This window comes from Marmota flaviventris, chromosome 17, assembly GCF_047511675.1.
Source record: "Marmota flaviventris isolate mMarFla1 chromosome 17, mMarFla1.hap1, whole genome shotgun sequence".
Taxonomy (NCBI): Eukaryota; Metazoa; Chordata; class Mammalia; order Rodentia; family Sciuridae; genus Marmota; species Marmota flaviventris.
In genome coordinates, this window is record NC_092514.1 from 19,014,132 (window position 1) to 19,026,840 (window position 12,709).

Genomic DNA, 12,709 nt, shown 5'->3' on the forward strand with positions numbered 1-12,709 from the left:
AGCAGAATACAACAGACACTAGTAGAGCAGTATGTAAAAAAGTGGATGTGTAACCGATGTGAATCTGCAATATGTATATGGGGTAAAAATGGGAGTTCATAATCCATTTGAATCAAATGTATGAAATATGATATGTCAAGAGATTTGTAATGTTTTGAACAACTAATAATAAAAAATAATAAAATTATATATATATATATATATATATATATATATATATATATATATATATATATATAAGACTCCACCCCCAGTGAAGTCACATCATGTACAACCACAAGAATGAGAACCTGAGGTATATTCCATGGGTATATAATATGTCAGCATACACTGTACTGTCATGTATATCTAAAATGCACAAATAAAAATATAAGAGTTCATTTAGCAACTAGTGTTAGGGCTGGTGGTTAATACTTGCTATTATTTATCCATTTGATGAGGCAATCCTAGTGGTTATAAGGTGGGATCTCATTACATCCTTTTCTTAAAATTATTTTTAGTTATAGATGGACACAATATCTTTTTTTATTTATTTTTATGTGGTGCTGCGGATCAAATCCAGTCAGTGCCTCACATGGGCGAACCACACCTTCCACAACTGACCTAGAGCCCCAGCCCCCTCATTCCATCCTTGATTTGCCTTTGATGGCTAATGATGTGGACCATCGTTTCATAGATTTGATGGCCCTTTGGGTGTCTTCTTTGCAGAATTTTCTCTTCTAAATCTTAGCCCATTTTCAATGGGGTTGTCTTTTTATTATTGAGTTTAAATATTACTGATGCTGGTTTTTGCAGCAAAAGTTTTAATTTTGATGAAATCTCATTTACCTAGTTGTTTTGCTTGTGATTCTGATGCTATATCTCAGAAGGCTTTCCGTAACCTGAGATTGCAAAGATTTACTCTGATGTTTCCTTCCGAGTGTCCTGGGGCTGTCCTTATTTGGTCTGTGGGTCACAGAGTTCAATCTTGCTCACGTGTGTGAAGCACTTCACCTTCATCGTTTGGCATGAGGCTGTCCGGCTGCCCAGGCAACAGTTGTTAAAAGGACTATTGTTGTTGTTGTTGTTATTTTTTAATTTGCTCTTTTTAGATACACATGTTAGGAGAGTGTATTTTGACATATTATTCATACCTGGAGGATAACTTAGGGTCTCATTCGAGTGGTTGTACATGATGTGAGCTTCACTGGGGTGTATTCCTATATGAATGTAAAACCTTATGTCTGACTCATTCTACCTCCTTTCCTGTTCCCCTCTCCTCTCCCTTCCCTTGGTTGTCTCCTTTTGAAGGTCCCTTGGCTTCAGGATCACTCTGTACTTCAGTGGTCTAGGGTGGAAATCCTTCTTTCCTTCTCAAGGGTTTATATTCTGGTCAAAAAGCTCCATTTCAGGAAAGTATTTTGGAACCTCAATGTACAGCTCCACTTCCCCTGCACAGAAGGAGAGGTCGAGGTGAATTCTCTTCAAGGACACAGTGCTCTGGAAGGCAGGCTTAAAGTTTTCATCAAAAGCCAAAGCAGAGCATTTCAGATCTCCTTATGTCAAAGAGGAAGTTTAATACTTATTTCACGACTTCCCTTCCCCCCTGCTCCACATGTGGACCCCATTGTTCAGGGCCAGCTCTATGGAACGCCTATTCCTATTGCTTGTCCCATGGAGCATCACGTTCTGCACAGGGGAGTTTCTGCAGAGGAACAGCCTATGGGTTTGCCTGTGGACTGGGTCAGCTCTCCCCGCAGTCTTCCAGGAGGAAGTGGGTGCTCAGGTCCCTAGAGATGAGGGCGTGTGGAGATTAAGGGGTGGGGGCTCTGAAGGCAGATTGCCTCTGAATCCTGGTGCTTGTGGTTATGACTTGGGAATGTGAGCCAGTTACCTGACTGCGCATGTTACATGTTCTTCTGTGAAGCAGGCAACCAATGAGACTTAGCTCATAGGCTTCTTTGAGCCTAAAAGGAGCTAACAGAAAGGGGGCATGTGTACATGAGCACAAGACCCTGCATATACTCAGGGAGGCCATGGTCACTCATGGCAGCTGGGGCAGCCTGGGACATTTTCCAGGCTGCATCTATTGAATAGTAGGTGTTTCTCGCCAACCCCAGCTCTGCCTATTCACTGCATCATGCCATCAAAACTCTGGAAGAGAGAACTACTACAAATTTCAAGAAGAGAAACTAGATATTTAAGTCCAGTCAATAGTAAAAAATGGAACAGTTATGCATACTGTAAATACTATCTTATTGAATGGAAATAGAGACAAATATTTGGGAAAGCTCTTATGAAATTGACAGAGCCCAATGAGTTGACGTTCTTTTAGGTCCAATAGCTATTTCTTAGCTTTGATTACTATTCTGTAAAGTGTGTGTATGTGTGTGTGTGTGTGTGTCTGTGTGTGTGCCACACATGTGTGTTTTCCTCAGGTGTTCTTAAACCCATGTCTCTCTTTTTTTGACAAATACATAAGGGGCCATGAAATTTCCACCAAGATTTCAAAGAAAGACCTGGAAGCCAGGCAAAATGTTGCTGGATCAAAGTCCCTGTAGGTGCCCCTGAGAGACCAATGCTTGAAGTTGTAGGTAAAGTGAAGCTGTGATGGAGACCCCAGATGAGCAGTTATTGACAACTGAAACCTAATGAATTTATCCTAGTTTGAATGAACTTTGTGGTTAGAAATGGTAGGTGGTAGGACATGCTTGGAGGAGGTGAGCCATAGTGAGTTGGTCCTGGAGGTGTTCTTCCTGTGGCCCTTTCCTGTCTCAGTTTTCTGACCCCCATCTGTTGATACATTTCCTCCACTGGGCCCTCCCCCCATGATGGGCTGGTGCACTAAGGACCCAGAGCAAGGGAGCCAGTGATCTAATGTGAGGTTACAAAATACTTTCCTGGCTGTCAATTGTTCTTGTCATATACTTTGGTCACAATGAAAGAAACAAATGACTAAAGCAAGGGGATGTGTCCTCTGGTATTCTATCCCCATTTGTCTTTCCACACTTGTGACTCTCCTGTGTTCCTCTGTTACCATGGCAGCCAAGGTTGTCAGAACAAAGGATTCTGACATTTGAACTTCTCAGTTACTGGATTCAGTACCTGAAGGACTTCAGGTAGCCTGGGTCTGCTTCAGGAGTTGGTAGCATCGTTTTTCTGCAGGAAGTCACTAGAGCCAGTTTTGACAGAGTCTACAGGTACATGAATGTGTGTGTGCGAGAACAGAAGATAGAAATAGAGATAGACAGAGAGATAGATAGAGATAGAGATAGAGATAGAGATAGAGATAGAGATAGAGAGAGAGAGAGAGAGAGAGATATCTCAAGGGAAAGCCAATGTTTGTTTTCTCTTCCCCAATGACTTGCTGAAGCATCACGGGAAATGCTGGACTAAAGATACCATCAGATGATGTCAGGATGGGCATTTAATTAGATGTATTCTTTCTAGAAATTAATTTAATATCAATTATCACAATTTTATAATATTTGTAATATTTGAGTCAATGATCCTACCTATAGGACTATGTAAAGAAGACAAAAATGTGTGGATAAGGGGGTTTAATATCATTAATAAGACCATTGTTAATGGTCTTAATTATCTAAGGTTCATTGATCACCTATGTTGATGATTGTTAACAGGTGATCACCAAAGAGAGTTAATGAGAAAGTGCTGAAGGATCACAGAATAGCCATATATTTGTTTCCTGTAGGGTGTACCACAAAATTTAATAATCTCAGTTTCTTTGATGTGACATCCACATATGTGCACACGAGTACAATCCATACATGTATGTAGATAAGAGGGAAATAAGACTATAAAGGAATGCACCAAACTCTTTCCCTGAGGATTGTCATTCCCCTTGGATGGTGGGATATGGGTATTTCTTTACATCTTTGACTTTCCTGTAGCTTTCAAATTTATACAACTATCTTTTATGGCAGGCAGTTCTTCCAACTGTAGTGATAAGACAAAGCATGAGAGGTATCAGGTGGAGATGCTCAGGGCAGAGGGTCATTATTCAATAAAATGAGTTTTCCAAGAGAAAGAACTGCTCTTGGGCCCTTGACTGGAGAGTGCAAATACAGGATGCACTTCTGCCTGAGTGGGATAGCTGGGAATGGATAAAGGAATGGGCATCATTTGGAAAAGTACATGAGTCCCTTCCCCCTATCATGAATTAATGTTTTTCTTTTGAAATTTCCAGTGTCCAAGGAGCCTGGGTTTTTGAGCCCTTGGCCCCTATGGGCGACTCATCCTCTGGCATCAGCTGCTCCACCATGGAGCACTGTATTTTGCAATCCAAATCTAACCAGAGCCTCTCTGTAGTCCCTTTCCCCTCAGAGGACAGGCCTGACTGTGAGGCTGTCGTAGCCTGTGAAGACTTGACCTCTGAGGGTCCTTCCTCCCTCCCTCCTGTCCAAGGGGCATGGGGAACCAACAGTGTAACGGGACCCATGGGGAGAAGAAATGAAATTCAGGAGAAGCCAGAGGAGCTTGGCGAAGAAGACATGGATGACCCCATGAATGGCGATGTGTGCAGCCTCTTCGACTACTCACAAATGAAATGGGCTGAATGGGACGAAGATGATGACGAGAGTATGTACAATTGGGAAGAGGAGACAGGATGCTTGGGCGTCTGGGAACTGATTTTTTTGTTGAAAATTGTTGCCTTAGGTCTAGACAAGTCGAAGAAGGTCGAAGGTGACGACTCTCTGTTCACTGATCCTCCTCGGGAGGAGGAGGATGTCCAGCCATCGAGCAGTGTCTCTTCCCATATGGATCAGGTCAGTCTTGAAGAACATGAGACTTGTAAGGACTTGCCCAAGTGTCAACGAGCAGAAAATGGAGACACCAAGCAGTGTCCTGGGCTTGAGGAGGATGGAATTGTTGAGGTGAGCACAGAGCTGCCCCCCTGCAGAGGAAGGGACAGGCCCAGTGGGGGTGCCAGGTGGGACAGCATGGAGTCCTTGTACCTGCTGTGAAGCAGAGGAGGACCCCAGTGTCTGAGCAGATGAGCAATGGGAGAAGGTCCACAGCCAGGAAAGGGGTCAGGGAAGAGGTGTTGGGGAAATGCCAGGGAGCACTGAGAGAGAGAGAGAGAGAGAGAGAGAGAGAGAGAGAGAGAGAGAGAGAGAGAGAAGCAGAGAAGCACTGTACAGACCAGTGTGTGTGCCTGTGTGTGGCTTTAATGTGAGTGAGTCCTGAAACTTTGCATTGACAGTTGGCTCATTTTGGTAAAAAAGTAAATTGGAAATCCATAAATGAGTAATATTGGCCCCATTGCTGCTGACCCTGAATGTCTCTAACTCCTCCTCTTTGTCTTGGCAGTTGGAAAGCCAGGAGCCTGGCACTGCAAAGAGCTCTCCAGTCTCAGCATTGCAGTCAGAGGAGGGGGACCTGCCTTCAGACAAGGAAGGCACTTCCTGTATGAATTTCCATGGCTTCTTTCACTGGCTCAGGAAGAGAGTGGTGTCCTCCCTGCCAGGGAGAAAGCGTGGTGAGAGGGCCAGCAAGGTGCCATTCTGCTGCCACTAAAGAGAAAGCATTTGGTTGGAGACCACAGGCTCCAACCTCAAGAATCCCTCTAGTGAAGAACCCTATGCACCCAGAATTTTAATTGATTCCCCAGCCCGTGCTGTAGAGTTAGCATGGTTTTGTGTTTTCCTTATAAAGTCCTCATTTTCCATGTCTTCCTCCTCTTCCATCATAACATCTGTGCCCATTTTGAAAGTAGGTTTGTTGACCAGAAGACTGAGGTTGACTCTGAGGACATCACAGGGAGTATCCTGCCTCCTAAACAGAAGGCCTTCATTTCTCTCTCCCTAGGCCCCTTCTTACGGTATTTCCCCCTATTTTCTCTATTATTTCACACATTTTAACCTCTGTTATCATTAACTCCTATCTGCAGTGTCAGAGGCTGCAGGACCCCTGTGACTCCCACTTAGCAGGATGGTTTTGGGGGGAACTTGTGGGTCTGGAGTGAGTGGCAGAGGGTACTGAGTCACTGGGAAGGCCATGTCAGTCAGTAGTGTTAGACAGTCAGAAAGCTGTTCTGATGACCCTGGGGACCAGGTGGTTCTTGCATATTAGTATAAAATGTCTGGCATGGTGGCTGGTTCTAGGAAGTCGGCTGGCGTAAGGGGCAACATGGAGGGTGGGGAGGTGAAGGCTGGGCATGTCACTTAACCACACTAAGCCTGGCTGTCTTTATTCATAATTTGAGGGAAATGCTCCATTACAGAACTCACAGGGTTGTTCTAGAATGAATGACATAAAGCAAGCCCTTGATAAGTACTGTGGCTGGTGGGGTGGCCATGTTCCTGAGGATCTTCCCATCACAAGTCATTTAAGTGATATCTAAGGGGGGAGCCACTTGGAGTCAACTCTCATGGAGCTATTCCTGCACTTAAGACATTTTACCCAGACTTACAGTTTTCAGTAGATGTTGATTTAACCAAGTCTTCTCAACCCATGCACCGTGCTCTCTAAATTTCCTTTGCAAGTGCCATTAAAATTGTCCCTACAGGTCAACTTCTTTGAGGCTGACTGGACTCATCCTCCTGCTAGTGTGTGTTCCTATGTTGCCAAATCACCTCCAGGGTCCCCCTCCTCCTCCTCACTCATCCACAGATTCCCTCAAAGGTCCTTCTCCTCTAGCTTTTAATACCACCCTGTGTGGTCTTCATTGTTTACATTTTGAGAAGTCTATGAGTGTTAAGTTTTAGAATCTTCCTTTCCTCAATTTCAACCTCCTTATCTCCCTCCTCTCTTCCATAGACAGTGAGCACATAGTTTAATATACCAAAAACAGATGTTTGGATTTTTGGGGTCCCGCATTTCCTCATTCAAGAGTTAAAGACAAATGCACATATAGGGCTGTGGGTGAGAGTAGTCTGTACAGGTATACAAAGGGCGCTAAAGAAAGAATAATTATGCCTGAGGGGGTTGAATGGGAACATTTTCATAAAAAGTATCACATGAAGTCCATTAAAATTCATGTTTTTCCGTTTTTTTATTAAAATACATATAAAGTTTACCAGTTTAAGCACTGTTATGCATACAATTTGTAAGTCTTGAGTATATTCCTACCTCCATATGTTTTATCCTCAGAGTAAAGCAATATATTAATATGAAATAGCATTAAAACACGTATAATGGAAACATCAAAATAAGAATGGTGCTCATGGAGAAAGTGGGAAACAAATAGAACAGCAAAGGAGGAGATCAAGGGCCCAAGTTTTATCTGTAATATACTCTTTTTTTGTGCATAGGGAGTACTAAGGATTGAACTCAGGGGCACTCGACCACTAAACCAGTTCCCCAGCCCTATTTTTCATTTAGAGACTAGGTCTCACTGAATTGCTTAGTAACTCGCTTTTGTTGTGGCTGGCTTTGAACTTGTGATCCTCCTTCCAAAGTTTCTGGAGCTGCTGGGATTATAGGCATGTGCCCCTGTCCTGGCTATAATATTTTTTTTAATTTTTATTTATTTTTTATTTTTATGTGGTGCTCAGGATCAAACCCAGTGCCTCACACATGCCAGGCAAGCCCTCAACCTAGAGCCTCAGACCTATACATGGTATTATTGATAAAATATTCCAATTAAGTAATAATAGGTATTGGTATCAATTACCTTTTTAAAAAAAGATTTATTTATTCCATTTGTTATAAATGACAGTAGAATGCATTTCAATTCATAGTACACATATAAAGCACAATTTTTCATGTCTCTGGTTGAATACAAAATAGAATCATGTTATTTGTGTCTTCATACCTGTATTTAGGGTAATGATGTCCATGTCATTCCACCATCTTTTCTACACCCCTTGCCCCCTCCCTTCCCCTCCCTTCCCTTTGCCCTATCTAAAGTTCCTCCATTCCTCCTATGCTACCCCCCCCCAACCCCCATTATGGATCAGCATCCACATATCAGGGAAAATGCTCAGCCTTTGGATTTTTGGGATTAACTTACTTCATTTAGCATAATATTTTCCAACTCCATTTATCTTCAAATGCCATGATTTTATTCTCTCTTAATGCTGAATAATATTCCATTGTGTGTATATACCACATTTTCCTTATCCATTCATCTACTGAAGGGCATCTAGGTTGGTTCCACAATTTAACTGTTGTGAATTGTGCTGCTATAAACATTGATGTGGCTGCGTCACTGTAGTATGCTGTTTTTAAGTCCTTTGGGTATAGTCCGGGGAGAGGGATAGCTGGGTCAAATGGTGGTTCCATTTCCAGTTTTCCAGGGAATCTCCATACTGCTTTCCATATTGGTTACATGAATTTGCAGTCCCACCAGCAATGAATGTATGAGTGTACCTTTTCCCCCACATCTTTGCTAACACTTATTGTTGTTTATATTCTTAATAGCTGCCATTCTAACTGGAGTGAGATGAAATCAGAGTAGTTTTGATTTGCATTTTATTGCTAGTGATGATGAACATTTTTTCATGTATTTGTTGATTGATTGTATATTATCTTCTGAGAAGTGTCTGTTCAGGTCCTTGGCCCATTTGTTGATTGGGTTATTTGTTTTCCTGGTGTTAAGATTTTTGAGTTCTTTATATATTTTAGAGATTAGTGCTGTATCTGATGTGCGTGTGGTAAAAATTTGCTCCCATTCTGTAGGTGCTCTGTTCACCTGATTGTTTCTTTTGCTGAGAAGAAGCTTTTCAATTTTAATCAATCATTTATTGTTTCTTGATTTTATTTCTTATGCTATAGGAGTCTTGTTAAGTTGGGTGGGGACTAATCTGATGTGATAAAGATTTGGGCCTACTTTTTCTTTTATTAGGCGCAGGGTCTCTGGTCTAATTCCTAGATCCTTGCTCCACTTTGAGTTGAGTTTTGTGCATTGTGAGAGATAGGGGTTTAATTTCGTTTTGTTGCACGTGGATTTCCAGTTTTTCCAGCACCATTTGTTGAAGAGGCTATCTTTTCTCCAATATATGTTTTTGGCACCTTTGTCTAGTATGAGATAACTGTAATTATGTGGGTTAGTCTCTGTGTCCTCTATTTTGTACCATTGGTCTACCAATCTCTTTTGGTGCCAATACCATGCCGTTTTTGTTACTGTTGCTCTGTAGTATAGTTTAAGGTCTGGTATTGTGATGCCACCTGCTTCAGTCTTCTTGCTAAAGATTACTTTGGCTATTCTAGGTCTCTTATTTTTCCAGATGAAATTTATGATTGCTTTTTCTATTTCTATGAGGAATGTCATTGATATTTTGATTGGAGTTGCTTCAAATCTGTATGGTGCTTTTGGTAGTATGGTCATTTTGACAATATTAATTCTGCCTATCCAAGAACAAGGTAGATCTTTCCATTTTCTAAGGTCTTCTTTAATTTCTTTCTTTGGTTCTGTAGTTTTTATTGTAGAGGTCTTTCACCTCTTTTGTTAAGTTGATTCCCAAGTATTTTATTTTTTGAGGCTATTGTAAGTAGGGTAGTTTTTCTAGTTTCTCTTTCAGTTTTGTCAGTGATATACAGAAATGCCTTTGGTTTATGGGTGTTGATTTTATACCTGTTACTTTGCAGAATTAATTTATTAGTTCTAGAAGTTTTCTGGAGGAATTTTTTGGATCTTCTACGTATAGAATCATGTTGTTGGTAACTAGTGATGGTTTGAGTTCTTCTTTTCCTATCTGTATCCCTTTAATTTCTTTTGTCTGTCTAATTGCTCTGGCTAGAGTTTCAAGAACTATGTTAAATAGAAGTGGTAAAAGGGGGCATCCCTGTCTTGTTCCAGTTTTTAGAGGGAATGCTTTCAATTTTTTCCATTTAGAATGCTTTTGGCCTGGGGCTTAGCATAGATAGCTTTTACAACATTGAGATATGTTCCTATTATCCCACGTTTTTCTAGAGTTTTCAACAGGATGAGGTGCTGTATTTTGTCAAATGCTTTTTCTGCATCTATTGAGATGATCATATGATTATTATTTGTAAGTCTATTGATGTGATGAATTACATGTATTGATTTCCATATGCTTGCATCCCTGGGATGAACCCCATTTAATCATGGTGCACTATAGTTTTGATATGTTTTTATATTCGATTTGCCTGAATTTTATTGAGAATTTTTGCATCTATGTTCTTTAGAGATATTGGTCTGAAGTTTTTTTTTTCTTTGATGTGGCCTTGTTTGGTTTTGGAATCAAGGTGATTTTGGCTTCAGAATGAGTTTGGAAGTGTTACTTCTTTTTCTATTTCATGGAATAATTTGAGGAGTATTGGTATTAGTTCTTCTTTGAAGGTCTTGTAGAACTCAGCTGTGTATCTGTCTGGTCCTGGGCTTTTCTTGGTTGGTAGGCTTCTGATGGTGTCGTCTATTCCATTGCTTGAAATTGATCTGATTAACTTGTGTATATCATCCTGATTCTATCTGGGCAAATCATATGACTCTAGAAATTTATTGATTACTTTGATATTTTCTATTTAATTGGAATATAAATTTTCAAAATAATTTCTAATTATCTCCTGTATTTCTGTAATATCCATCTTGATATTTACTTTTTTTATCATGGATGTTAGTAATTTGAGTTTTCTCTCTCCTTCTCTTCGTTAGCATGGCTAAGGGTTAATCAATTTTATTCATATTTTCAAAGAACCAACTTTTGTCTTGTCAATTTTTTCAATTGTTTCTTTTGTTTCAATTTCATTGATTTCATCTCTACTTTTAATTATTTCATAATTTCTACTGCTTTAGGTGTTAATTTTTTCTTCTTTTCCTAGGGCCTTGAGATGTGATGTTTGGTCATTTATTTGTTGACTTTTTCTTCTTTTAAGGAATGAATTCCATGCAGTGAACTTTCCTCTTACTACCACCTTCATAATGTCCCAGAGATTTTGATATGTTGTATCAGTCTTCTCATTTACTTCTAGGAATTTTTCAAACTCCTACTTAATGTCTTCTGTAATCCATTGTCCATTCAATAGCATATTAGTTAGTCTCCAAGTGTTGGAATAGCTTCTATTTTTTACTTTGTCATTGATTTCTAACTTTATTCCATTATGATCTGATCAAATGCATGGTAGTATCTCTACTTTTTTGTATTTGCTAAGAGTTGCTTTGTGACATAATATGTGGTTTATTTTAGAGAAGGATCCATGTGCTGCTGAGTAGAAAGTGTATTCACTCATTGATGGATGGAATATTCTATATATGTAATTTAAGTCTAAATTATTGGTTATCTTATTGAGTTCTATAGCTTTTTGTTCAGCTTTTGTTTGGAAGATCTATCCAGTGGTGAAAGAGATGTGTTGAAGTCACCTAGAATTAGTGTGTTGTGGTCTATTTGACTCTTGAACTTGGAAGAGTTTGTTTGATGAAGTCCATTGTTTGGGGCATATATATTTATTGTTATGTCTGTTGAGCAGTATGAAATGTCCTTCTTTATCCCTTTTGATTAACTTTGGCTTGAAGTCTACTTTATTCGATATGAGCAGGAAACCCCTGCTTGTTTCCATAGTCCTTTGAGTGGTATGTTTTCTCCAACTTTTCACCTTCAGTCTATGGATGTCTTTTCCTATGAGTCTTATGGAGGCATCATATTGCTGGGTCATTTTTAAAAATCCAATCTGCCTATGTCTTTTGATTGTTGAGTTTAGTCCATTAACATTCAGGGTTATTATTGAGACCTAATTTGTATTTCCAGCGATTATTGTTTATTTTTGGTATTTAACTGACTTTGTTTCTTCTTTGATTAGATTCTCCTTTAGTGTAATAGCTTCCTCTGTTGATTTTCATTGTTGTTTTTTCATTTCCTCCTTATGGAATGTTTCGCTGAGGACGTTCTGTAGTGCTGGCTTTCTATCTATAAATTCTTTTAATTTTTGATTTTCATGGAAGGTTTTTATTTCATTGTCAAATCTAAAGCTTAATTTTGCTGGGTATAGGATTCTTGGATGTCACCCATTTTCTTTCAGAGTTTGGTATATATTGTTCCAGGATCTTCTAGCTTTTAGGGTCTGGGTTACAAAATCTGCAGATATCCTACTCGGTTTACCCATATATGAAATCTGATTCCTTTATTTCATGACTTTTAGGATTCTCTACTTATTCTGTATGCTAGACATTTTCATTATATGATAGACATTTCATTATATATATATATTCTATTGTGATTTTGTACATGTGGTGTCCTGTAAGCCTCTTGTATTTGTTTTTTTACTTCATTCTTCATGTTTGGAAAAGTTTCTGATATTATTTCATTGAATAGATTGCTCATTCCTTTGGTTTGGAACTCTAAGCCTTCCTCTATCCTAACAACCCTTCAATTTGGTCTTTTTTATGTTATCCCATATTTCTTGAATGTTCTGCTCATGATTTCTTACCATCTTCACTGTGTGATCTACATTCTTTTTGAGATTATATATTTTGTCTTCATTGTCTGAGGTTCTGTCTTCCAAGTGGTCTGATCTTTTGATGATACTTTCTATTGAGCTTTTAATTTTATTTGTTGTTTCTTTCATTTTAAGGATTTCTGTTTGTTTTCAGAACCTCCATCTCCTTATTGCAGTAATCTTTTGCTTCTTGTATTTGCTTATGTAGCTCTTTATTGAAATGATCTTTTGCTGCCTATATTTGTTCTCTTATACCATCCTTTAATTCACAGAACATTTTAATCATGTACATCGTAAACTGCTTCTCTGTAATTTCTTCTGTTGTGCTACCATGGATTCTAATAATGTAGTATCTTGATTAGTTTGGGGCACT

At 39.4% G+C, this 12,709-nt stretch overlaps 1 protein-coding gene across 1 annotated transcript; it reads left to right on the forward strand.

Moving 5' to 3' along the window:
• Window positions 1-4,223: 4,223 nt before the first annotated feature.
• LOC139702481 (uncharacterized protein C12orf71 homolog) lies at window positions 4,224-4,964 on the forward strand. The gene has a single exon (XM_071603815.1). It carries the CDS (start codon window positions 4,224-4,226, stop codon window positions 4,962-4,964), a length of 741 nt encoding a protein of 246 aa, XP_071459916.1.
• Window positions 4,965-12,709: the final 7,745 nt, after the last annotated feature.

What these genes read in the sequence shown, in the direction of transcription:
- LOC139702481 (XM_071603815.1), top strand. Translation starts at nt 4,224, where the DNA reads ATGGGCGACTCATCCTCTGGCATCAGCTGCTCCACCATGGAGCACTGT.